General features: G+C 58.8%; 1 protein-coding gene across 2 annotated transcripts in view; it reads right to left on the reverse strand.

The window, feature by feature from the left end:
• The window catches only part of CCDC102A (coiled-coil domain containing 102A), a 25,881-nt gene extending 13,981 nt beyond the window's left edge, over positions 1-11,900 (reverse strand). The window contains exons 1-3 of one of the 2 annotated variants that reach the window (XM_032283990.1): positions 11,796-11,900; positions 3,810-4,541; positions 1,118-1,344 (exon numbers count right to left, since the gene is read on the reverse strand). In XM_032283990.1, coding sequence (XP_032139881.1) covers positions 1,118-1,344; positions 3,810-4,394 — 812 coding nt within the window. In that variant the 5' untranslated portion in view covers positions 4,395-4,541; positions 11,796-11,900. The remainder of the gene's footprint in view (positions 1-1,117; positions 1,345-3,809; positions 4,542-11,795) is intronic. The other variant, XM_032283989.1, reaches the window with a different exon arrangement.
• Between the last annotated feature and the right edge of the window lie 494 nt (positions 11,901-12,394).

Below are 12,394 nucleotides of genomic sequence, written 5' to 3' on the forward strand. Positions count from 1 at the left end.
TATTTAATTTCTGGACAGAAAAACTACAGAATATTCATTATCATCAATCTCGTGCCCTCTAAACTGCCTTGATCAACATCACCGGTGACCTCCACATTCTAAGTCCAATGGTCAGGGCTCAGCCCCTTCTTACTGATCACTCTGTCCTCCATGAAACGATTTCTTGTGGCTCCCCTTCCCCAGCCCTGGCTCCCTTCTCTGGTCACCTCTGTTTCCCCTTCCTCTAACTGACCTTTAAACTTGGCACTTCGGGGCTGGATCCTCTGACCTCTTCCCTATTCACACTCACTCCTCTGCCCTTGCCCAGGCTCATGGGGGTTTTTCTGTTGCCGTTTTGAGAAGAAGTCTTGCTCTGTCTCCCAGGCTGGAATGCAGTAACGCAATACCAGCTCCTGTAACCTCTGCCTCCTGGGTTCAAGTGATTCTCCTGCCTCGGCCTCCTGAGTAGCTGGGATTACAGGCGCCCACCACCATGCCTGGCTAATTTTTGTATTTTTAGTAGACACAGGGTTTCACCATGTTGGTCAGGCTGGTCTCAAACTCCTGACCTCAAGTGATCCGCCCACCTCAGCCTCCCAAAGTGCTGGGATTACAGACATGAGCCACTGTGTGCCCAGCTCATGGCTTTCAGTATCATCTCTTAGCTGGTGACTTTTGCATTTCTGCCTCCAGCCCAGGCCTGTCTCATGAACTCCAGACTCATTCATGTCCCCAGCTGCCTCCCTGCCATCTCAAACTCACGCTTCCAAAACTAAGGTCCCAGCTGCAACCCTCCAACTTTCCCGTCTCCATTCCCTGCTTTTACCCTGCCCACAGCCCTCTCCCCCAACTAGAAAGTAAGCTCCATGAAGGCAGGGCTTCTGTCTGATTTATGGCTGTATCCTCAGGGCTGAGTACAGTGCCTGGCCCAGAGCAGGTGCCCGGTAAAGTATTATTTGAATGAATAAATAAAGCTTGCATTGAGTTCTTGGGTAGACATTACTGCTCTATAGTTCCAAGACACAAGTCTAAACACTACCTGTCGTCTTCGCGAGTCTAACGTTTTGTAATCCTGAAGGTGCTGAACTCGGCCTGGCCCTGCCCCAGCCCCAGCCCCTGCCCGTCTCCCGCGACTCACTCTCGCTCCTTGAGCAGCACCTTCTGGGACTCATCCAGCCGTAGCCGCAGGGCGGTCAACTTGGAGGCCTCTTCCTCCGTGGCAGCTGTGTCCTCCCAGGGCAGCCGGCTGCGCTCCTGGCGGCCCGAGCTGCCCCGTGGGCCCCCGGCCCCCACGCTGCGTGCCTCCCAGCAGTCCTCGGGCTCCTCTGGCCTGCTCTTCAGCAGGATCTCCACCAGCTCCAGTTCCTGTGGGGACCAAGGTGGAGGCTGGGCCAGTGGCTGCAAGCCAGGCCCTGGGTCTGAGCTCAGTCTGTTGGGTAACCTGGGTTACTCAGTTACTGGGTAGCACAGTGCCTCTGGGCCTCAGTTTCCTCTTCTGCTGCCTGCCTCTCCACCTCTGGAGAAGGAAGACACAGCTTGCTCTGGGCCTCCCCCTTCACCTCCTGGAGCTGTAGAGTGTCAGCCATCCTGGTTCCCTGGATCCAAAAAGACTCCTCAGGAGAGGTGGTGAGCTCCCTGTCACTGGAAGTATGCAAACCTATGGTGGGGCACTGATGTGAACAAATGTTGAAGCAGGAATTCCTATAATGGCTTAAGCCTAGATTCCTTCCAAAGGAATTCCAGCTCTAAGACCTTGTTTTTCTGGGGCAAACAGTAAGGCACAGGGAGACAGATGGCATGGGCAAGCAGTGCCTGTGAGGAGAGCTGGATCCCAGACAGGATGCAGTAAGAGACTAGAACCCAGGGCTGAGCTCCCTTCCTACCTGCCATCCTCCCCTTCTCCTCTGCCCCTGCCCATCCCCAAGGCCTGTCTCCTTGACACAAACCCACAAGGACAACAGCCCTTGTTCCACCTTCTCCCACAGCCTTTCCCAGATGAGTCTGGGCCAGCCTCTTCCTGGCCTGGTCCTTGGTTTCCCTAACTGGACTGGAGCGGTGGCCCTGGGGACTCCCTGAGGAGTGAGAGCTATTCTTCTGTATCTGATTATCCAGATGGGGGGTGGTACCTAGTCCCAAGCCTCGTTTTACAAATGCGGAAAAGGAAGAGAAGGGACTTGTTCTGGGCCACAGCACGAAGAGCTGGGCTGGAGGGCAAACTCAAGACTGCAAACCTAGGGCTCCTGCCACTGCCTATGGCCTTCTGGCCTGTGACTGACAACTGGAACAAGGATAGGACAGGAGCAGCGCTGTGCGCCGTGAACACCACCTCTAAACACCAGGTCGCCCCAGGGAAGAAGGAACTTCGGCCACAGGAGGCAGCAGTGCCCGCTCTAGCTTATGGGGTGGAGGAGGCTGGGTGGGAGAGAGGGGCTGTCTCATCTGGAGGAGTTGGCCCGTCCAGGGACTGACCTGGGGACCTGAGGCTGGACCCTGCCCCTAGGTGGCTTTCTGGTAACAAGCCTGCTGGCTCCGGAGAGGGTGCCCTCTGCATCCCCCTAATGCAGCAGCCATCCTGATTATTACCCTGGACTCCGGAGCCAGATCACCCAGGTTCAAACCCCTCCAAGTCATCACTGGCTGGCAGACCTTGCTTCCCTTTTTTTTTTTAAGATGAAGTTTTACTCTTGTTGCCCAGGCTGGAGTGCAATCCCATGATCTTGGCTCACTGTAACCTCCACCTCCTGGGTTCAAGCAATTCTCCTGCCTCAGCCTCCCAAATAGCTGGGATTACAGGCGGCCGCCACCATGCCTGGCTATTTTTTTTATTTTTAGTAGAGACAGGGTTTCACCATGTTGGTCAGGCTGGTCTTGAACTCTTCACCTCAGGCGATCCACCCACCTCAGCCTCCCAAAGTGCTGGGATTACAGGCGCGAGCCACCGTGCCCTGCCCAGACCTTGCTTCTGCGTCTCTCTGTGCCTCAGGGTCTTCCCCATGGAGCAACTACCTTAGAGGGTTGCTGTGGGGTTACCTAGACAATGCACATGCTCAGCTTAGTGATTAGTGGTACCCACTGAATGACGACAGTTGCTATTACTGCCATTTGCCAAACTCACCGGGTCCTCTCGGCCTCTAGACTTTGCACAGGCAGTTTCTATCACCTGGGATGCCTTCGGGCACTTTTTGTCTTAATTTTTATTTTTTAGAGATGGAGTCTGTTGCCTGGGCTGGAGTGCAGCTGTGTAATCATAGTTCACTGCAACCTTGACCTCCTGGGCTCAAGAGATCCCTCCTGCCGCAGCCACAGCCTCCTAAGCAGTTGGTACTCCAGGTACGAGCCCCTCGTCCTGCCCTCCTGGCACTTTTCAAGGCTAATTCCTACTTATCTTAGTCTCAGCTTGAATGTGATCTCTTCCAGAAAAGCTTCTGTGAAGCCTGCGTCAGGGACTTCCTGTGTGATCCTAGTGCCCCGATTCCCCCACCGCTCAGCTCTGACTGACTGAATGGATTCAGCTCTGCCACAAATCAGCTAACTTCCAGGCAAGCTACTGGATCCCTCTCCTGCTCAAAGGGATGATTCTTTGGTTCTGTTGACTTCTCAGGTGTGGGAGTGGAGGGATCACAGAATTTGGGATTCTCCGCCCTGAGGTCTCCGGAAGGAAGATGATCTGAGGCCCCACGGGGGTAGAGCCCGACCTGGAGAAGTGAAACCTCCAGGAAGCCAAGCCTTGGCTGGCTCCTGTCTGAGCCCAGCAGCCCTGATTCAGCTCAGCCAATCGGCTCCGCCCACTTGGGAGACAGGAGCGCGAACGCCCCGCCCCCCCCGCGCACCTGGCTGCCCGGCGGCCTCTCGGATCCCACGTCGCGCACTGGCTCGCGTTCCGCCTCCGGCTCGGGGCCGTCGCGCTTCTGGTCTGCTGCGCCTCGGGCGCCCCGCAGCCGCGCCAGCTCGCGGCCCCGTGCCTCGCACTCGCCCTGCGCCTCCTGGCGCTCGCGCCGCGCGCCTGCCAGCTCCTTGGTGAGCGCGTCCAGGCGCTGGCGCAGCTGGCGCACCTCCTCGCGCGCGCGGTTGCGCTCAGCGCGCACCTTGCTCCACTTCTCGCGCCAGTTGGCCGTGCAGTCCGACCACCAGCGCATGGTCTTCTCCATCTGCGCCGCCCGCGCCCGCGCCTCTTCCAGCTCCCGCAGCCGCAGCTCCTCTCGGCTCTCCCAGTCGCCGTCGGCCAGCAGCGCGGGCGCGGGGGGCAGGGGCAGCGCGGGCGGCGGCCCTGGTGAGGGCGTGCCGCTGGGCGGCGTGGGCGGCAGCGAGTCGGCAGGCCCCATGCGCTCTGGCGACGGGCTGCCCAGGATGGTCAGGAGGCTGCCCTTGGACAGCTGCGGAGACTCGGCCAGCCGGGGGCTCGGCCCGTGGCTCATGGTGCGGCCGGGCGGACCCTAGGCTCGAACTCGCGGCCCGGCTCACGGGCGGCTCCGGGGACGCGCGACGGACGCGATACCACTGTGCATGATGACGCCGCGCCCCGCTTCTCTCTGGGCCACCGGGCAGAGTACGTCTCCTCGGACCTGTGAGAGAACACAACCATTATTGGACCGTGACCACGAACAGTCCGGAAGATTAGCCGCGCGAAGGGCCCGGTGGAGGGAACAGAATGGCCAAAGGTGAGAGAAGAGAGTTCTGTTCCAGGAGAGTCCCAGTGAGGCAGGATTGCTGGAGCAAGGGCCCGCAGCGGCATCCTCAGTGACCTCCAGACTCCCCGCTTCAGTCCTGTCACCCAGCGGCGCTGATCTGAAACCTTGATCTGTTCTTTATCCTCCCAGTCCCATCTCACACACTGATGTCTTATGCTACACTACCATCCCACTTGGGCACGGGACCCACGTGGGGGCACTGGGCTGCTGCCAGGAGTCGTCTCCCTGCCTCTTCCTGCACTGGGCTAACTCTTCTCATCCTTAAACGTCCTCTGAGATATCACCTCCTCCTGGAAGCCCTCCTGGAGTACCTCAGTCCAGGTCTATCAGCCCCTTCTGTGTCTCCATCACTGCGCTAACTTACCTTGTCATTTATGTGTCTCCTCTGTGCCCTTATCCAAGGCTGTGAGAGTTTGCTGTGGGCCGGGCCTGGGTCCTGACTACTGCTTTAGTCCCAACACATGACAATGACATTTGTGGAGGGCAGGCCACAGGCCAGGCACTGCGCCCACGGCTTTAGTTGAATGATCTCATTTATTCCTCAAAGAGTGGAGGTGGGAAAAATGATTATCTCCGTTTATGGTATCTATGTGTCCAAATTCAAACTCCAGTAAGGATTTGCTGAATGAATGCATGTCCCGGGGATGATGATGGAAATAAACCAGTCCTCAGATGGCAGGGGCTTCTGAGAGTGCAGCAGGATGTTCCCTCCCCTTCTCTGCAGAACCACCACCCCTCCCTGACACCCTGGGTCACTGCAAACATCTCTTGTTCTCTGTGTCTCACTTTACCTGCCCATCGCCCAGCACTGGGTTCTGCCATTTATGGGCCATTCCCCCCTTTAAAACAAGTGAGAGGATGGCGGGGTGAGGTGGCTCACACCTGTAATCCCTGCACTTTGGGAAGTCGAGGCGGGTGGATCACCAGGGGTTGGGAGTTCAAGACCAGCCTGACCAACATGGAGAAATCCTGTCTCTACTAAAAATACAGAATTAGTGGGGCATGGTGGTGCATGCCTGTAATCCCAGTTACTCGGGAGGCGGAGGCAGGAGAATCGCTAGAACCTGGGAGGTGGAGACTGCCGTGAGCTGAGATTGCACCACTGCACTCTAACCTGGGCAATAAGAGCAACAATCTGTCTCAAAAATACATATATAAATAAATAAAAAGTAACTGAGAGGCATGGCCCTCTCTGTCCCCAACCTGACCCAGTCTCCCTCCATGGCGGCCTCTGGTGACTGCCACCAACAGCCCCTTGGGACATCACACCTTTCCTTCCCCATTAGGCGGAGAGCCCTGGTCCCCAAGGCCCACCCTTTCAGAGTGATCAATGCACTGTCAGTGGGACTCTTGGCACTGGCTGTCCCCAGGGCTGCCTGGCAGCCCTCTATGTCCCCTCTCCACCCTCTGCCAACCTCTGACCCCCCTCACTGTCGGCAGATGATCTAATGTCATGGTTTGCAGTGAAAAAGGAAACTGTCAAGCCCCTCCTCTCTGTCCCTGAGAGGACAGAGGGGTTCTCCTTCCTTGAGTTGAAGGCCCCTCTCCTGCCCATTCCCCCCAGCCAGTGACGTTCTCTTCAGAGGTCTTACCCCTGCTGAAGTGTCTCCTGGCGCCTTACTCTCCGCTCCCCTGACTCCTCCTTCCAAAGTGGTCCACACTTGCTGTGTCCACTCCATCCACCTTCCTGGTGCTCTGTCACCCAGCCACCTGTGCCAGGCTGGCTTCCAGTCCCCTATGACAGTGTGCCTTCCGGACCTGCCATGGTGCCCGCTTCCCTGCCTTACTTGCTTCCACGTCTTCCTCTCCAGCTGCTCCTCGTCAGCCTCCCAGGTGGACTCCCTGGGCTCATCCCTTGAGTGCTGCTGTCATCCGGCCCTGGGCCCCCTTCTCCTCTCAGGCTAGCCCTGCCCGAGTCATCTCGCCATGTCCTCAACCCTGAGTCTCTCTCCAGCCCAGGATGCCCTCAGAGCCTCCCATACCTCCATCTGGATGCCTGACAGATGACTCAGGCCTGTCTTGGTCAAAATGGAGCTTGCTGCCTCCATTCCCCCCATGACCTGCTCCTCCAGGAGAAGGCACTTCCTCACTCCTTCCAGCTTTGGGGGCGCCCTGAAATCTGCCTTCTCTCTCCCCTGCCCACCACCACACCCGGTCAGTCTGTCTGCCCTCCATCCACCTTCCATCCGCCTTCTTTGTCCAGTCACTAACTTGTCAGGGTCCACACCACCTTCACTCACCTGGGCAATAGTAGCCACACCCACTGCCCTGCCTGTCATGTGCTTTTGCCTCCTTCAAATCTATTCTCAACAGCAGCAGAGTGAGTTTTTGTAAGTGCAAACCTGACCACTCTGGTGGCCACCCGCTGTGTCACTACCAATAGTCCTGAATCCTCTCTAGCCTCAATTCTAAAGTTACTCCCTCTAGGACTCCAGCTCCAAATAGCTTCTAATCCCAGCAGGAGCTGAAAGTCACAATCCCACCACTACACTGCCCACCCCCACTGCCCTCTCATGCCCGGCTCACTTCTGTGCTCTAAATCTCTCCCTTGCCAGTACCCTCCGTGTCCTAGGCCCGTCCTGTTCTGGCCCCTCTCGGCAAACGCCAGCCCTGTTCCCTCCACTGCTTTGCCCAATTTTACCTTCCACTGTAGAGCTGGGCATTGCGGGTTTTATACCACCGCGTGAAGCAGTGTCTTTTAAAATTCATGACCTTTGGTCATGGTTCCTCCGTGCTGCTCAGCGACCCCACTGCATTTCTCTGGGGCCATCTGCTGTTTGCTGATTGTTGTCTGCCTTTACCATGCATGAGGTCTAGGCCCAGCTCTGACGCCAACTTCATGTAAGCCACTGTCCCTTTCTGGGCCTCAGTTTCCCCATGTGTAGAAGGGGGAACGTGTGAGAGAGATCAATGCTTCTTAGCAGGGTGTCCCTCAGATTCACCTGGGCACTTGGCCCTATACCCGAGAGAGTCGGGTTTGGTAGGTGCGGGGCTGGGGATTCGCATTTGAATAGTTTGGGATATCTGAGCATTTGCCCATGCTTTCTTACTACCCACAGTTCCGTAAATACAACATGTACATCCCAGCCCTGATAACATCTGTGTCACGCACCCGGACACAGCCATACAGATCCAGACTCTGGTTCCATGGACGCCACTGATACCCCAGAGATCCCTAGCAGCCTGTGCCTCTGCGACAGCCTGTGCAGTGAGCTGGCTGCCTTGATGTCGTGTACATTCGTAAACATCTGTGCACACACAGACATGCAATCCCATGCACAGATGCAAAGACCCAGGGACAGACACGCACATGCTCAGATGGACTGACAGGTACACACAGCTACACGGGTGCACAGAGAGACGTTCGCTTGTAGGCACAGAAGGCACACACAAGCCTGACAGACAGGTACAAAGACATGCAGGAATACATGCTCATTCCTAAGAGAAGCAGAGATACACACGTACACACATGGAAACACACACACTCCTCATTTTCCTGGCCTAGCTCCACCTAGAAAAGCTCTTGGAAAAGAAAAACAATGTGAGAGCCTGTGGGGGAGGGGAGGAGGAGGAGGAGGAGGCAGGAAACCTGAGTGCCAGCCAGCAGCTGTGCTGGGAATGGGGTCCTAGGCCCTGTCTGCTGGACCCTTCCCACAGCCCCTAAACTAGGAGCCTGGCAGGGAGGGGGCCACTGCCACATCCTCTCTGCCTCTGGGAGCTGCCAGGCCTGGCACAGGGCTTGGCCCAGAGAGGGCCGCTGGCTCCTTCCAGGAATCCAAGCCTGCTGTGCAGGGCCAGGGCAGGCACCACCCAGGCCTCTAATGGCTTCCAGGCACCCATGCTAAAGGCAGAGATGGGGGTTCCAGGCTCAGCTCATTCTGTTTCCCAGCAGCCTGGCCAGGCCCCTCCTAGGGGCTGGGGGAGGAGGAAGGGGCGCAGCGGGAGCAGGGAAGTTTTGCAATAGCACTTCCGCCTTGCCTTTGCACTTCAGGCCCAGGGTCCCCCCGGAGCGGCTGTGTGGGAAGGGGTGGGGGTTGGGGTCCTCAGGGGAGTTTTCTGGAGAAGCCCACCCCCGAGTCCCCAGGACAGGAGGAATCCTGCACTCCCACATAGACCCAAGGGCAGCCAGACCCTGCCCAGCAATGCCTCCCCCACCCAGCCCCACCTACCCAGCACAGCCCTGGGACGCACATTCACACACTGCCCCAGTCATGCACACATTCACACACACAAGCCCCGGGACCTGCACTCACACACAGCCTTGGGGATTGGGACTCACACACACAGCCCTGGCGATGCACACAATCACACACAGCCCCAGTAACGTGCACACTCACTGAGGGGCAGCAGCAGTGCAGAGCATGGCTCACAGCCGTGGAGATGCCCCAGCCACCCTGCCCACCCCTTCCACCAGGCTCCGTGCCTTCTTTCCATGGGGTGTGTATGTGCATGGAGAGTGGCCTCTTGTTCCCCTGGCATCACCGGTCCCCTAAGGTCAAGTCAGGGTGGACCAGCCACCATGGGTCCCGGTGAGCCTTTCCTACCCCATCCTCCCCTGTCCAGCCTCCCAACAGCCAGATGGATCTATCTCTGTTTTAAGTCTCTAGGTTTCTATTCCAAATGTGCCCCCCACCAATTGCAAAACCCGCACCCATCTTCAAGTTCAGCTGCCACGAACTCCAGGAAATGCCTTGATCTCCCCAAACCCACCCCCACCTGGGGAGCACAGCCCTACAACCTCCCACACCCAGGCCTGGCCAGCTGTCATCTCTCTTCTGGCAGTACAGGCTTCCCCCATCCAGATGGGACAGTCGTGTCACTCAGAGCTTCTAGGACAGGCCCCACAGATACTTGCTGATTAATGCTAGCTGGTGGGCTGGAGAGCAGAAGACTGAGTTATGACCTCACATCCCCTTAGCTGGACAGCAGAGCTGAGTGGGAACCAAAGCTTCTGAACCCCAGCCCCACAGCTATGCTCACTGGTAGCTCACTCCAGGACAGAAACAAGAATGTTTTGATCCGACACGTGCTGCAGGATAGGCCCTCATCAGCCCTGCCCACAGAAAGTGACGAGTGTTTCCTTTTGCTTTTGGACTTGTCTGGAATGTCTCTTCTTCCTTCATCAGCAAACTCCTACACATCCTTCAAAACCCACCTCCAGTACTCCCTCCCCTGGGAAGCCTTCTCTAATTTCTCTGCACGGAGCATCCTCCCAAAGCACCAGGCATCTCCCTGTTCTACAGCAAAGGCCTCACTTTGAAGTCCAGGAGGGCATCAGCACAGAACCCAGCATACAGCAGATGCATGATGAATAGTAGGTGGACAGAGGCCACTCTTAGGGGTACCCTTGTGACCACGCGGAGTTTGGGAAGGTTGAGTCATCCTAAGGATCAGGAGTCAGTCTGTGGCCAGGCTCTGAGACAGGTGGATATCTGAGCCTGTCTGTGGTCAGGGTCCGAATCAGAGGTCAGGCCAGGTGTCCCACCTTTTACCTGGGGAAGCCTGATTGACTGATAAGGGAACGACGTGTTTTGTCCTCACCATGTGTGGACGGGTCTTTCCATATCCAGTGATAGGAATGAGCAATGCTGAGGCCTGGACGGGGCCAGCTGAAGGGATGGGGAGCCCAGTGGCCTAACCCCTTCCCCCAGCCCTGCAACCCTGTAGGTCCTCCCAGAGCCTTTCAGGTGGGGCCCTGGGACAGGCCCATGGCCACAGGCCTGGCTACAGACAGAAAGCAGAGCCCAGCAGGAAACCACAGAGGACAGTCTGATTGAATAAGTGCAGGGTGTAAGGCTGGTCAGCCCACAGACTGCGGGCACCTGTTCCTGTGACCTGCTGGCCGGGCTCCAGCTGCAGGACCGCTGAGGGGAGCTGGCTGGTGGGGTAGGAAAGGATGGAGGCTAGGCATCCAGTATAGACGTGAGCCCAGGGGTATGTACTCCTGGCCTGTTCCCAGGTACCCCCATCTCAGACTGAGGAGCCGCAGAGACGCCCTGGATCATTGATTTGAACTTCTTTCTTTACAGATGAGCCAACTGAGGCCCAGAGGGACAGCTACGTGTCTGTGTCCACACTGTGGACCAGCAGCAAATCCGGGGCGGGAAGCTGGAGTGCTGGGATGGGGTGCCTCCCCTCCTGGGTCTTGACTGCCTGAGGGGCATAATGCCCCCAGGAGCACCTACAAGATGGGGTCTGCAGGAGGCCAAGAGGATACGCATAGCTGGGACAGTGGGGTGGGAACCTTCATGGGGGCTGATCCCCACCCCAGCCCCAGACCTCTCGGCAACACCGTGAACTCTTCACTCTTGTAAAGCAGGTATCCCACTGGTCCCAGCTCCATCACTGATATGCTGTATGACACCCACAAGTCCCTGCCCTCTCTGGGCCTCAGTTTCCCTACCTATAGGATGGGGAGAGGCACTAAAAAGATTCCTGAACGCTCTAACAGGTGGGCAGACCTCGTGAACCCAAACGAAACCAACCCCCACAACAGCCCTGCGAGAGCAGGGGTGGGAAGGTGGACACCACCCCACCTAAGGTGGAGAAACTGAAGCCCCGGCTCTGCGTCGCCTTAGTCCTCAGTCGCCCCCTCCGATGCCGCCAGCCCAGCCAGCCGCCCCGCTCCCCCTAGCGGCGGGCGGAGGGTAGAGGTGGGGTTCCCGGGCCGAGCGGCGCGGTCCCGCCCACTCCACCACACGGACTCCATTGGTAGCCGCCGCGGCTCTGGGCGGGGTGCCGTGCTCTGATTGGTCAGCGCCGCCCGTCCATCCCACCTTCGCCATGGTGACCACGTTGGGTCCCCCGGGAGAGTTCCAAATTCCGTTCCCGCCCGCCACCCCCTCCCGTCCGGCCCGGGCCGCGGCATTCCGAAGGCGCCTCCCCTCCCCCATCTCCCTGCGGCCCCTCCCCACCCGAGGCCTGGCGTTCCGGGGGGTGGGGGAGGCCGGGGAGGGGTCTGGAAAGTTCTGCTCTGAGTTCGGGGGTTGCTGCTGGCGCCCCGACTGTGCCGGCTCCTCCAGCACGCCCCACAACTTAACCCCTTCCCTCCCGCGGAAGGCGCGTGGCCTGGAGCAGGTTACCCGGCCGCAGTGGCCGTCCGCCCCCCGCCCTGCCGCCCCCGCTCACCTCGGGCCGGGACCTGCGGGCTCCGGACGTCCGAGCCGCCGCGGCGGGGCGGAGCGGGCACCGTGCAGCTGCGGCCGCCGCCGGAGGGGCCGAGGGAGGGCCGCGAAGTCTCCTCCTCCCTCCCGGGGGGAGGGGAAGCGAGGGAAGCGGCCGGGCCCCCGAGGCGGGCGCAGGCTGCGGCCCCGCTGTGACCCCGGCCGGTGGAGCTGCTGGGGTGGGGGCTTCAGCCTAAGTCCGGGGCGAGGGGCGCGTGCCGGGGCGGTGGGCTCTGCTGCAGAGCGGGCCGGACCCCGACGGAGGCCCCACCCCCGTGGGGGGCCGAGGGTGGGGGTGTTCGGCTTTCTTGGTTCAGGTTTCCTCAGCGCCAACTACGTTCGAGGCGCCCCCAGCAGAAGTGGGCACCGCGGGTCCTGGCTCGGCACGTGGAGCCAACCTACCAAGTCTTCACTGTTGTTACCAGCATTCCTGCCTGGGCCAGCTTTGCCACCGAGTGGATGTGGGCCAACAAGTCTCTGCCCATTGGGCCTCAGTTTCTCCTGTACCACAAAAGGGTTGATGAAAGCAACCTAGCACTTATTAAGAAATGGGGGGCGCGGGGA

Source organism: Sapajus apella, unplaced genomic scaffold (genome assembly GCF_009761245.1).
Source record: "Sapajus apella isolate SASKATOON/1434 unplaced genomic scaffold, GSC_monkey_1.0 scaffold15, whole genome shotgun sequence".
Taxonomy (NCBI): Eukaryota; Metazoa; Chordata; class Mammalia; order Primates; family Cebidae; genus Sapajus; species Sapajus apella.